The 13,982-nt window shown below is 39.6% G+C and overlaps 2 protein-coding genes across 2 annotated transcripts in view; one reads left to right on the top strand and one right to left on the bottom strand.

Annotated features, from left to right (window-relative positions):
* The window catches only part of SPEF2 (sperm flagellar 2), a 78,176-nt gene extending 74,760 nt beyond the window's left edge, over positions 1 to 3,416 (bottom strand). Inside the window, exons 1-2 of the mRNA XM_069002123.1 lie at positions 3,359 to 3,416; positions 1,531 to 1,633 (exon numbers count right to left, since the gene is read on the bottom strand). Of these exons, the coding sequence (XP_068858224.1) occupies positions 1,531 to 1,633; positions 3,359 to 3,416 (161 nt within the window). The remainder of the gene's footprint in view (positions 1 to 1,530; positions 1,634 to 3,358) is intronic.
* Positions 3,417 to 3,719: 303 nt separating this feature from the next.
* Positions 3,720 to 13,982, top strand: part of PRLR (prolactin receptor) — a 162,170-nt gene continuing 151,907 nt past the window's right edge. Inside the window, exons 1-2 of the mRNA XM_069002067.1 lie at positions 3,720 to 3,771; positions 5,648 to 5,732. The gene's annotated coding sequence lies outside the window, so the exon portion shown is untranslated. The remainder of the gene's footprint in view (positions 3,772 to 5,647; positions 5,733 to 13,982) is intronic.

The raw sequence follows: 13,982 nt of genomic DNA, 5'->3' as shown, positions 1-13,982 counted from the left end.
CTTCACCTGCTCAGATGTTTTGTTACACAGTGCCACCAGCATTCATCTGCTACCACCGCAATGAACCTGTTCTGCAGCAGTGTTCAGCAGGTGGAGAGGACACCTTCCTTTCCCTCACAGAAGTCACGAGTTGTGTTTTCCTAACACATTTCTGCCTGCCTCTCCCTCAGTGCAGCTGTGGGTCCAGGTTCATGTATCTGCAGTGCCTCAGAGAAGATCTAGTGTACTGACCTCATTCTGCAGCAGCTTGACTTGATAACACAGCTCCTCCATGAGCACATGCCTCTGCAGGCAAAGCCACCATGTCACCCTGATGAAAGCACTCCCATCAGTCTGAGACTGGGAGAATTGACTCCTTTCACCAGACGTAAATTCGAGTTGAGGCCTCTGACACTGAGTAGTTGCTCCAGTGGGTCTGGCTATCATGCCCTGTCATGCATCACCGTCTTTGCTTAGCACACATACTCTGTCTCACCAGAGTTTCTAATCATTTCTTGCACCTACTGAAGTGCATCTTCACTAAATGCACCTCTCTAACCAGCAGGGGACAAGATCTCAAAGCACCCTTTTACTAGGAACCATTGGGAGAACTTTTAGAAGCTGCTAGAGCTTGCTAGAAGAAATAAAAGCCTCCTGAAGCTATTTTTCCCAGCAACAGCAGGCACTCTAAGAGTTACAAGGGGTTCTCCAATGATCCCAGAAATTTCTGAGAGATCTAGAAGTCCTGCAAGCAGAGTTCAAAAACTGCTGTACAAAACTGCTTTTTGTTGGCTGCCTTTATTAGCTGCGCTCAACCTTCTCTCCTACAATTTGGTGGGACTTGGGATAGAAAAGGGTATGAATACATGACAAGTTCAAAGAACATAAAAGCAGAGGTTCAGAAGAAACAGGAAAATTTTGTACAGCCTGGAACTCTTGATGTACATGTGCACCATGGTCTGACAAAACACAGCATAAGCCAGCCTCAGGAATTGCATCATTAATGTACCAAAGCTCACAGATCTGCACAAGATGTCTCAGCTTCCCATTTTACACTTCTTCTTGATTGTAGATATTACACCAGATTACTTCTAAACATAAATTCTTACATGATCTTCTGCCAGAGTTCCACTCAGAGCCTCATGTTTCTCCAACATTTTCATTTTAGTGAAGGTGCAATGGTCACCACCAAAACACAGCTCTGTATTCCTGGCTCTACACAGCTCATAGGCAGAGTGCCACTATTCCCAATTTTAGAGACACCCTTGAAAGGCTTTTTGAACCTTTGGTCTAACCTAGTACTTTTGTAGCTACAATCAAAATGCATAATTATCTTGAAGAAGTTTGATCAATTTCTCTGGAAATACTAAATCAATTCATGCATCAGACACATTTAGCTTTTGATTACTTAATGTTTTAAATCTCAATAAGTTCTACATGTTTTTTCCACTTCGCATTAGCAAATCCTAGCTGAGAAAATATGTATTTTGTCTACTTTATGTAAGAGACCTGTTACTTTATATAAGAGACCTGTAATCCATATGTACTAACCTGCTCTTTGAAAATTGTTTAAAGTCATCCTGAAGACCGTATTTGTGAAGGAGTTCTCCTAGAAGGTAGCCAGTAGAAAATGCTTCTGGAAATGATCCTGGAACTAAATTTGGGGTTTTCTTGTTTGTTATGTTTTGTTTGTTTGTTTTTTTTAAATCAGATAATTAAAAGAATACAAATGTTAATCTTAAGAAAAATTATTATTTGTTTATAACAAAACTAAATCCAAACTTTATTAAATAATTCAGAGGAATTTTAGGAGATTGATCTAGCAGTAATAGTTTTCAACTCACAAATAAATATATTTTCTGTGTAGCTATTTTGCAACATCAGCTTTAGATAGTAATTTTTAATTTGCAGTGGTAAAATGCAAGCATTGTCAAATTGTCACTGAGATTGTGAAAATATCTATAAACTATAATTACCAAATTTTCCATACAAAATGTAAAGAAAAAAAAAAGCTAGCTCTAACGTGCTCCTCTTCATACAATCACAGAATCACAGAACCATAGAATAAGCTGAGTTGGAAGGGGCCCATCAGAATCATCAAGTCCAACTCCTGGCCCTGCACAGCACACCCCAAGAGTCACACCCTGTGCCTGAGAGCATTGTCGGAATGCTTCTTGAGCTCTGTCGGGCTGTGACACTTCCCCAGGGACCCTGTGCCCAACCACTCTCTGGGTGAAGAATCTTCTGATATCCAACCTAAACCGCCCCTGACACAACTCCAGGCCATTTCCTCGGATCCTGTCACTGTCACCACCGAGATCAGTGTCGGACCATGCATTTCCCCTCGTGAGGGAGCTGTAGCTGCAATGAGGTCTCCCCTCAGTCTCAGCCACTCCTCACACAGCTTCTCCTCCAGACCCTTCACCATCCTCCTGGCCATCATTTGGTTACTCTCTAATGGTTTAATGCCTTTCTTACATTGTGGCACCCAAAACTGCCCCCAGCACTCGAGGTGAGGCTGCCCCAGCTCAGAGCAGAGCAGGACAATCCCCTCCCTTGCCTGGCTGGCGATGCTGTGCCTGATGCCCCCCAGGACAGGGTTGGCCCTCCTGGCTGCCAGGGCACTGCTGACTCGTGTTCAACTTGCCATCAACCCAGAGCCCCAGGTCCCTTTCTGTGGCACTGCTTTCCAGCATCCCCTTCCCCAGTCTATACACACAATCAGGGGTGTCCCATCCCAGGTGCAGAATTTGGCACCTGACCTTCCCAGAGTTGGTGACTGCCCATCTCTCTAATTTTCCTGAGGGTTTTGCTCCCTCCTTGCAATGCCAGCACAACCCCTCCCATACAAAACAAAGCACTACGTTCCAAACATTAAAATATTCTTTGTTCTCTAGAGTCCTTATTAGCAGGTTGAGTTTGAGCACATTGTATCTCCCGAGAGCACCTGCCCCTTGAGGAGAATTAACTTCAGCTCGAAAATTTTCAGGCATTGGAATATATTGTCCAGGAAGGTGAAGGAATCACCATCCCTGGAGGTGTTCAAGAGGTCTCTGGTTCTGGCGCTGGGTGATGTGGTTTAGTGGTTATGGGGTTACAGGGGCACTGCTTGGGTGCGTGCTTGGACTGGATGGTCCTGAAGGTCCCCTCCAACCCTGACGAACCCACGATTTTGTGGTCCCCGCCTTGCACACGATGATTAAGAATGTACCTGCGGAGGCACGTGGCCGCGGGAGGCGGGCCGACCCGTCAGGGGAGTGGCCGCGGGCGGACCCGTGGCACAATGGCCCGATCCCGACCTCGGCCCCGCTGACCCCGCTGACCCCGCTGCCCTCGCGGCCAGGGACTGCCCGTCCCCGCCCAGCGGGGCCGCACTTACCGATGCGCCGGGAGAGCTTCACGTCCCGGTTCAGCCACTCGCACAGGATCTCGGACATGGCGTGAGGCGCCGCGGCCGCCGCCGCCGCCGCCCCGCTCCGCGTCCCGTTGCCGCGGCGACCGCGGGCGGTGCCCGCGCGGCGGGGGCGGGGCGCGCGGCGCGGGCGCGCAGGCGCGGCGGGCGGGCGGGCGCGCGGGTGTCCCCGGGCGCGGAGGAAGGTGAGCGCGCGGCGGGGCGGGGCGGCCCCGGGGGAGGCGCTGGGCGGGCGGGGGCTGAGGCGGGGTCGGCGCGGCGGGGCCGGGCCCGGCCGAGCACCGGCGAGAGGGGCCGCGCCACGGGCCCGGGTGTTGGTCCGCGTACTGCCCGCTGCTCCCGCGCCCTGCGGGGCTGCAGGCGCGGAGCTGCCGCCCCGGGTGTGTTTGTTTAGACAGCTACTTCCCTGTTCCGCCCCGATCCCGGCGCGGTCCGTGTTTGCTCGTGAGCTGGTGCGGGTGGTGCAGGGCAGAGACCAAAAGGTTGGAAATCAGGAGGAATTTCTTCGCAGAAATGGTGACTAGACGCTGGAGTGGGCTGCCCAGGGAGGTGGTGGAGTCACCGTTCCTGGAGGTGTCTAAGGAAAGACTGGATGTGGCACTCAGTGCCATGGTCTGGTTGACCACGGTGATGCTGGGTCGCAGATTGGACTCGATCACCTGAGATCTTTTCCAACCTGATTGATTCTTGTGATTCTGCGAAACGCAGCCTGGCGGGACAAAGGGAATTAATGCAGAGTGATTTTCCCAAATCGTTCTCATAAGAGCACACATTATTACTGTGTTGGCGCCGTGTGGAAAGGGGGAGGGAGAGCGAAGGAGTGCCGAGAAGAGCTCTGGCAGTCCGAATGCGCGCCGCACTTCCAGAGGGGTGTTTTCCAGCAGCTCTGTCGGTGTGAGCCTCGGGAGCGTCCCTGTGCCAGACAGCTGCTCGTGCAAGAGCCGAGCCGGCTGTGGAGGGAGCCTCGCCGAGACACTCTTTGCTCAGCTTTTGTTTCCATTGTCATCTTTGTTTCAGTCACACTCAACCAACCATACGTGGTTCCAGTGCTTCTCTTTGAAGCGTGTGTAATAAAACTGTAGAGCATAGGGAAGAGAACTACATCTGGGAAATGCAGTGCGCGCTGTCGGTATTTAAATTGGCCTTTTTTTGTCACGGAAAAGATATTCAACTACTCAAGTTTTCAAGTACCTTTCAGCGCACTCTAGAATTGTGAAGGATTATTTTTGCTACAAAAGGCAGGAACAAGATGATCTATTGGCTAATGACAGACAGACAACAAGCTAATCGTAATTTTCAAGTGACAGTTATCAATAGTTGGCATAACTTGGAATGTTATAGATTCTGTTCCTAGAGAACAAACAGAATTCCTCAGATTAAATCTGTGTGCTTTGACAGAGGAAGTGCTTGAAATAAAATTAAATCCTTGAGAATAAGAATATAAATGTATAACTGACCAGGTACTTAGGCATCTTGAAAAGGTCAATGTAGAATTAGTGGCATATGAATGAGTGAAGTAACAGGAAACTTCAAGAGAGAGGAAGTACTTTTAGGACAGATATTTAAATTAATATTTATATTCTTTTAAAGATTCAAAGATTTGCATATATATGAAGTTATAAAAATGCACATACTTCAGGGGAATAAAAAAGCTCGAATTTTTTATATTTTTATGATTGTATTTGTAGTGCGTGAATCTACTACCAGAGTGTTTTTCTGGTATGCCAGGGAGGAAAGAACAAACGTATTTTAGCTTCATCATGGGATTTTTCCCATGGCTCCAGCAACCAATGTATATGTATTTATGTTTATGTACAGTTAGGTGTTGCTGCAGGTAGTCATTAACAAAGCTTACGTTGATTTAAAACATGCATACCACAATTGATTTATATTAAGTATAGAATTTCTTTCTGTTATCACCTCTTGATTGTGAAAGGCTGGTACTTCCTGTGTCTTTAGATTTTTTTTTTTTTTTTAATAGAATGTATTCCTTCAAATTCACGATCTTATTCAGTGAATTTCTAAACCCCTGATTTTGTTTAAAACTAACATGAGTTTTTCTGTCTGCTGGGATGACATAATAAAATCTTACTCAGATAAGCTAGAATTATAAGAAAGATGTGACATTTCATATTTCAATTCAGTAGTGGGTTGCGGTTCATCTGTTTTAACAAATTAATGTAACTTTCTTTATTCTGAGAAGTGATGGGATAATGTATTAATCAAATTTTACTTCATTCTTCCCTTGAATTTAAGAACTTGGAAAGATGTCTGTGTTCTGCACTGTGAAAGCTGAGTCCAGAGAGCAGTTAAAGGAAAATAATTACAGATAACAGATAAAGTAAGTGTTTACCTCCTTCTACTCCTGCTGAAAACACCAGTATTTTTAAATAATAAGGTTGTTTATTTACAATGCTCTCAGTTTTTTACTTTTCTGCTAGGAATGCCACTGGGAATATCCTGGACATTCCAAACTGATTTTTCACAGGACTTTGTACTTTGGATTATGTAGATTTTAAACAGTAATAAGGGGTTGTGGAATACATATGAATTTTTCACCTAAAAATCTGTCTTTATTTTAAACTTCATTCATCTTCTTGTGGACTTGCTTTGAAAGAGAAGAGGATTGTTTACAAGCTGAATTTGTAATAGTCACAGGATTAGAAGACATCAGGCAGCAATTGAATTGTCAGAAATTGAAGTGTCAGGGATCATCTGTTACATTTCATTCCTTCTGCTTGCCTGAAAGAAACTGCACATATGATGAACAAAAAATCTATGATGTGACCAAGCCCATAGCTTTTTTGGACATTAGTTTTGAACAACATGGACATAATAGTGCTATAGAATAAAATGGCAAAATCCAGCTTTAAAGGTGAATATCAATAAATTGTTTATCACAAAAAGACAATCAAAACACTTCTAAATGTTGAAGATAATAAACTGAAAGGGGAATAAATTAGAAGGAATTACTCCAACTTAATGCAAATAAGATGAAGAAAAGTCAAATCAAGCAGTACCTGAATTCTCAAATTAAATTGCATTTAGATTGAAGTTGTGCAGACAGTAATAGCAGTAAACTGATACAGAGTAATTAAAGAATATGTGGGTTCAGGAGTGCGCCAAAATTTGTTTTTTCCTGTATCAACAAGATTGTTTTTAAAAATACTAAAGTATAATTTTTTTACTTGTGATGTTCTGGTTTATATTGTTTGTTTGGGTTTTTTCTTTCCTGGGAAGTTACAAAGAGGCTAAATAGCCTCCACGTCTTCTAGGGTTTCTTGCCACTCTTCCCTCTAGTTTATTATTCATTTTACTTGATTTTATTTGAATCACAGAATCACAGAATATTCTGATTTGGAAGCTGGATCCACAAGCATCATCAAGTCCAACTCTTAAGCAAATAGACCATACTGGGATTGAATCTGCAACCTTGGCATTATTAGCACAATGCTTTAACCACCTGAGGTAATCTCAGGGTGTTTATCCACGCTGACATGAGCAAATGATCATGTCCTCTTTGAAACTTAGTTTTCACTTCATTTATTCCTCACAGATACTCCCTTCTGGTTATCTCTGGGTCCTCATGTCTGTACTGACGACAGAAAAGGATCAAGCTCTAAACAAAAAAATCATGATCCTGTGGTTTGTGCTTACCACTTGTTTCCACAGGTGCTTGCTCAGTGCATTTCTCAGCTCCATGGCCCCTACTGGCTCTTAGAACAGCACTATGGAAACTTGTCCTGACTTCCAGCTTGGTTTTCTCTGTTGCTGCAAACAACAGTTATATTGAGTCACACCCCATGTAGGTCTAGTCTGGTGTCCTATCTCTAACAATGATCAATAACAAATTTAGGGGAAGAAATGGGGAGAAATCATAAACTAAGATCTGTTAGCATGTACTCCATTCCCATACAGAGCATTCTCCCTGCCACCATTGAATGTGGCAAAGGACTTTATGCGTTGACATAAGTTGATACAATTAACTTTTCCTTCCCTGAATACATGCAGACTGTTCTGAATCTCTGTAAATGTTTAATATTGACAGTGGTCTGTGGTAAGGAAATCCATAATTTAACCTGTTTTTTTTGTGAAAAAGTTAGATTACCCTTCATTATACAAAGAATTTTATTGTTTTGTGTAGAGATTGCATCCTCTGCTTATTTTTTTTTTTTCCAAACCTCTACCTGCTCAGTTATTTTTAAACAAGGACTTTGGGCATCTGACTTGAAGGTTGAACTGATGCTTCAAGTGCTATCTTGCTTCCAGTAGTCGTTTAAAAGATGCATTTTATGTTAACATTTGCTGCCCATCTTTATTTTGTCTCAGTCTTGGTTGTGGGGTTGTGTCTCTGGAGAACTGTGGTTCCTATGGCGTATTCTAATATTTTTATTATCTGCACAAAGAATGCTAGGATGTGAGTGTGCTGCACCGCTCCTGCAAAAAAAAAAGTCCTCCACTTCAAGTAGTTGCAGAGCTAACACTTGGCAATTCTAATGTGGCTGCATACAATATATATGCAAGATCTGCTTTTACTGGTTAAATAATCTCTTTATATTTTAAACAAGCATATTCAAATACTGATAAGAATATATAATGAAGTCTGGAAAGTTACAGGTGTGCTGTGTGCAGGAGAATGTTGTGACTGGGTGCGTTGTTTTCTGTACTGCAAAATGGATTATTAGTATGTAGGTTCAGCTTGAGTAAATCTCAGTAAATTACTGGGCAAGATTAAAGCAAGAGAAGTGCAGAGAAGTTCTGGCACTATTAAGAGACAGGGCAAAGTGCTTCCAGTGTGAGCCAGTTCTATGGCTGACCGTTGTTATGATTCTTTTTTCTACTGGTACCCAAGTAATGAAGAAGACAATTTGATCTTCTTAAGCAAGATCCATAACTTTCTGGTTGTATCTGAGATAATACGGTTCCATTTAGTTCAGTTATAGCAATTGCACATTTAAATCAAGGACTGAAGGATTTTTCAGCTTCAAGTAGGAATTCACTATCTCCAGTATGATGTGCTCAGCAGAGTTACAATCTACTATGGCAGATAGTGGAATATGATACTGAATAACATTTGAAATATTGATGCCATCTGGCTTAAATTGTGAGATTACTTAGAGACTTATTAAAGCAGAAGGGGGTTTCGTTTGTTTTTTGTTTGTTAGTTAGTTTGTTTGGTTTTTTAAAAAGCCACTACTGACTTTGACTGAAAGCTTTTGGAGACATTTTGTAGCTTTAAGGTAGACAGTGCTTCTTAACCATTTCAAGCATCAAAACAGTAAAATAAAGCATCAAAACTGTGAAAGCTGAGTGTAAATGGTGGAAAGAAGAACCAAACTGCCAGACATATTAAAAATTCACATAAGCAAAACAAAAGGAGGTAGTAGGATCATTAGAACCTCTCTGAATAATGAGTACACACATGTCTTAAGGACACAGTAAATTACGTGAGAAATAGAGACTGGCATGTCGATACAGCTTTAAACAAGTATGCGAAACAAAGAAATGGGGAATTAAAGACATTTTTATTTTGGAGAAGTTGCTGTTATGCCACTGAATTTCTTTACCCATTTCTGAGCATCTTGTTCTTCTTAATAGGTTATTTTTGGGTTTATTACCACTTTCTTTCCTTTACGGTAGTTTTTTTCTGTCAGAAAGTTAGGCATTTTGGGTTGAGGATTCTGTGCTTCCTTAGTGGGATAACAGCAGTTTAGCTGAGAAAGCAGTAGGCAAGGGGTAAAAAAAGTTGATGATTAGAGACTGGAATTGCACAAAGGTTCATTGAGGAATGTGACTGGTACAGGTAGCTAACCAAGTAGAGGGTTCCATTAGGGCTGGAACAAAGAAGATCAAGGCAACACAATTTGCCTTAGTTCTATCGCTTAAACAGAGTCTTGAAATTCTGAGTCACTATTTCTCTGCCTTAGGAGATTGTATGTAAAACACACTGTCAGAAGATGGTTTTAGTCAACCCCAGTAATTACATATATCCACTCACATCTGTGTCACAATACAGTCTAAACTAAAATTATGTGAACTTTTTTCCTGTAATCATTCTTTTATGTATAGAATAGTTGTGTGCTTGGTTAGATGAATGAAAGCTCTCTCCAGTTGGGTTTTTTTTTTCAAAAAAGAAAGCAGCAAAGTAGTGAGTAAAGTTAAAATGGTTTGTTTTTGTCATGCACAGCTTAATTCATTTTCTAGCATAATGTTTCTGCAAGATAAAAATCCAGTTAATAAATCAGATTTTTCTAGGCAGCTACAAATTGTAAATATATAATTTTATGGATGGATTACTTTATATACAATGGTCTGAAATATTTTGAGTAGTACTTAGCATACTCTCAAGGCGTCATCAGCTATTATTTTATCTTTTTCATTCAATAAATGCTCATTAACTGTGCACATTTGTCCTACATTCTTTTACTGTGGTTTTTGTCTAGCATTATGAAAGAATGTGTGTAATGTAACTAGAATCCTCATGGAGGTTACTGAAATAAAACTGCTTTTTCTTTCAGAAACAGTATGGCTATTGTGTACTAACAATTCTGTTCAGTTATGTTTTTAGAATATAACAGTGAGAATAGTGTGTCTGTTTTTGGAGTAGAGAAGGAATGCAAGTAAGCATAATGTAACCATGTGATCTGGAATTTGGCTAGCGTTCTAGGAGCAAATGCCAGCACTTAAAAGCCTTGGATAGCTCTTTCTTGTTATGTTGAATGAGAACATTGGTCAAGCATACTCTACATTGGAAGTATTCCTGGTAAAACATCAGGTTTTCAAAATTGTTCTTTAATCCACAGTACTTAGCTAATTAGTGTAAAACTGATGATGTGAATAGTTGAAATCAAAGTGATTTTGATGTAGCTAAACACAGGAGAGACTATGGGCTAACATGCCCAGTTGCTTCTTTTAACAAAAAATTAATGGTACATCATGGCACAGTAATGCTAGTACACAGAATATAACTTCTTTTCTATAATAATGATTTATCTTTCAAGTTGTTCATTTTTCTCGTCTTATGCCAGTATAATTTTGTTCTCAGGCTGATTCCAATAGATGTTTTCTTTTCTTCTTGATCCAGTAGATGTTTTCTTTGCTTCATGAGCGTAGGAGTTGCTGATAATGACAGGGATATTATTATGGTTCTGCTTAATGGCTATGGAAATACAGTTTTAATAAAACTTTGAATTATTCATAAGCAGTTTCTTATTTGATTACATGTGCTCTGACTAGCAGATTTAAACAGGAATAAACAGTTTGTCTTAAAATAAGTAAAATTCTGTAAAAAAAGTTTAATTTATTGTAGAGTGACTGAAAACAGGCCCTAGTGAAAGATGCAAAAAAAAGCCATCCAATTGTTCATACTTTAAGCTGTGGCATAGATAAGCATTTTAAACAAGTGAGAGAAATTTTGCGACTTGTGTGTTGAAGCATTGACTGCCTTACTGTTACTGATGGATCACTTCAAATCATGAAACAATGTAGAAAATTCTGTGATTAAACCAGTAGTAAGCCTCTGAAACAGTGTGCTACTCTGCCTCTGATTTTCTCCAGATGTTTCACTTATTCCCATTTCCAGGCCTTTTTGCTCTGTTGGTTCCTATTCTCTCCTGCAATCAGAATTATTCTTACCCATATATTTCTGTTTATTTCCTACTTCATATTTCTCAGGTCTTCACATCTGATGATGTGTCTTTCTTCTCCTTTACATCTAATGCTCCAACCCTTCTGTCCTACTGAGGCTTATACATGCATTTTGTTTTGAAAGTAATTTACACACATTCTGAATTGTGTTATGTCAGATTTCTAAAGTAGCAACTCTAATCATTCCCTTTTCATTCTCCAGAGTGATGGTAGATACTGTTAGAATTCTTCTTTAGGTTCAAATGGCAAAAATTTATCTCTTTTGTGCATTTGAGTCATGTGGAGGGAGGTGGGTCAAAATCCTTTCAGTGCCTTTTCTGCAGGTACTTTGTAAACTCTTTGGCCTATGTGTGTTTGGCACCTGCCATCTGGACACCTGCCATCTGTCTTTGCCGATTACAGTTTTGAAATTCCTTCCCCAGAGGCACGATAGATATCCTGCTTCATCCCAGAAAAATGTTGTATGAATGAGATTTGAAATTAAAACCCTAGAAAATCATGGTTGGGCTGTCAAGCGTCCATAAAAGCAGTTGGTGAATACACCAGCTTTAAAAAAACCTTATGACTAGACAGAATATCTGTTTGCTAAATACCTTGGGAAACCATTGATCATATACCTTCAAATTTGCATAATTATGCCCATGTTCATATGTAGCTTGTGCCTTATTCTGAACATATGCTTTAAGTTCTAACTCATCATACACAGTTTATGTTCGAAGTCTAGCACATCATGTGTTGCCCGGGTTTCAGAAGCTGTTTTTTCACCTTAGGATCAGCTCGTTGTCAGTGTGTTTATCTTTTTATGCAGAATGAGTGCTCCCAAAGAAATTATATCAATTACAAGTTCTTTTTTAGCAGCAGAGGAGCAGCATTTGTCAGAATGAATCATTAACAATAGTCGGAATGCACTCTTCCTGCCTCTTCTGGAAACGTTACTGAATTTGAGATATCATTAATCTGGGTATATGCCTAGGTAGACCCATTTTCGTTGTCAGTGAGGAGGTGACTCTTTCTTCTTTTCAGTGGTAGTTACTGACAGTAAAGCTTATTCTGCCCTTTGTGTTTTTGTACCTCTCACCATACTCTTACTTCTCTTTGGCAATAACAGATACAGATGCTAGGCTGCGCTATTCAAAACAGCTATTTCAGCTGCAGTTACAATAGTGAGTACCTGCTGGTATTAGATGTTTTCTTATACAAACACTGCTAAGTTACTAGTAGAATTTCTTCGATTTGTAATTCTGTTCAGTAGAGGATTTAAAAATTTACTATTGCCTTGAATAGAATTCTTGCTCTTTATAACAATTTAATAACTTCTTCTTTTCCATTTTAAAAATTAGAATTTTCACATTTTCTGTGACAAGAATTCTCTTGCATGGTAATTAATAAGATATGTAAGTGAAGTCGATTTAATCTATGTTTTGGTCAGTTTGCCACTGGATAGCAGCATAAAATTCTTTCATTAAAGCTGATACCTGTTGCAGATACATGATCAATACATGCTGCACACATCAGAAGAATCTTACTGAACAGAGTAGCCCTTATCCTCCTCTTTGAGAAAGGTGTCTTTCTAAGCTTTAAGTATACATTTTTGTTTTCTATGAACATGTGATTCTTTATTATCATATTTGGAATAAGAAAGCTATAAAAGGCAAGCACAACTAAACTTATTTTAAACCAAATAAATTCTGTCCTTTGGTTTGAATTTTTTTTTAAACAGATTAATGCATGATGTTGATTGAATGGGCCAGGTAAAGCACAGAAAAATAGTTCTAATTTTTAAACAAGAAATAAGCGTATCTCACTGACTTTACAGCTGATACAGTGTCAAATTAATCCCATAATTGTGTATAGGTTATGTAAATAAAATTTAATGGTATACTGTGTAGTATGAGACATGGAACCTAAGGTGCACATAATTCTGTTTATGGAATTACACAGCTGCTGCTTGTGATTAGCTGCCTAGGGAACCTGTGTTCAACAATCCTTTTTAATGAGTGTTTTTAACAGTTTGGGTTCCATGGTAAGAGAAGAACCAGATATAGAATGTCAAATATAACTAAAATGAAAATAAATGAGGATTCGTAATGTAATTTAGGTATAGATTATGTATGTGTATGCAAGCACATGTGTATATGCTTTTAATTTTTTTTTTTTAAAACATACCATGATTTTGAAAGCTCTTTTACAAACGCCGTGTTCAGTGTTTCAAATGATAAATAAAGAAAAAAGTAGTGATTGCTTTCTTACTGCTGCAGTTAGTTTCTTTCCCATAGTTACTTATTGCAATAAAAAATAAAATAAAATAATCACTTTTTCCCCCTGAATTTTAAATGTAATTCATTGTTTTAATGATGTTTTTCTTCCATCATGACATTATTCAAATTCAAATAACTATAGAAATACAACTTCTTTAAACATTTTGTTGATCCCTTCTAACTGAAATACTTTATTCTATTATTTTCTGTTGTCCAGTGCTATGCATCTTTTGGATTTGTTTGTGCAAAATGAAGAGAATGACTATAGCATTTTTATTAAATATCTCTTTTTATTAAATATCTTTGAAGTAGAGGAAGTAAAATTGTTTTCCTCGTGGGAGTTTTTGATACTTAGATAATTTGTTTCTTTTGTCCCCTTCACTTCTGTTTTTGTGAGCTACTACTTCCAGTCTTTTTGTAAGATTTAAGTAGATATTTCCATCCTGTGTATGACGTCAGCATGTAGAACAGCCTCTGCTAGAAGTAGTTTTTCAGTAATTGTTACTTCTGGTTTTGTTGAACCTTGTAATTTATTATACTCTATGTCTGAATTACACAACAGAAACTTTTAAATATGGTTAGTTTTTCCCCCTTTGTCTTGATAGCTTTTGTTTTCTCTGTGATGAACATATCCTCAACAGGGAAGAAGACTTTATTGTTGATCATTCATTTTCAGGGAGGATCCC

The sequence above is a fragment of the Aphelocoma coerulescens genome (assembly GCF_041296385.1).
Source record: "Aphelocoma coerulescens isolate FSJ_1873_10779 chromosome Z unlocalized genomic scaffold, UR_Acoe_1.0 ChrZ, whole genome shotgun sequence".
Lineage (NCBI taxonomy): Eukaryota > Metazoa > Chordata > Aves > Passeriformes > Corvidae > Aphelocoma > Aphelocoma coerulescens.
The sequence above is the reverse complement of the archived record's forward strand: the minus strand, read 5'-3'. Positions and strand labels throughout refer to the sequence as shown.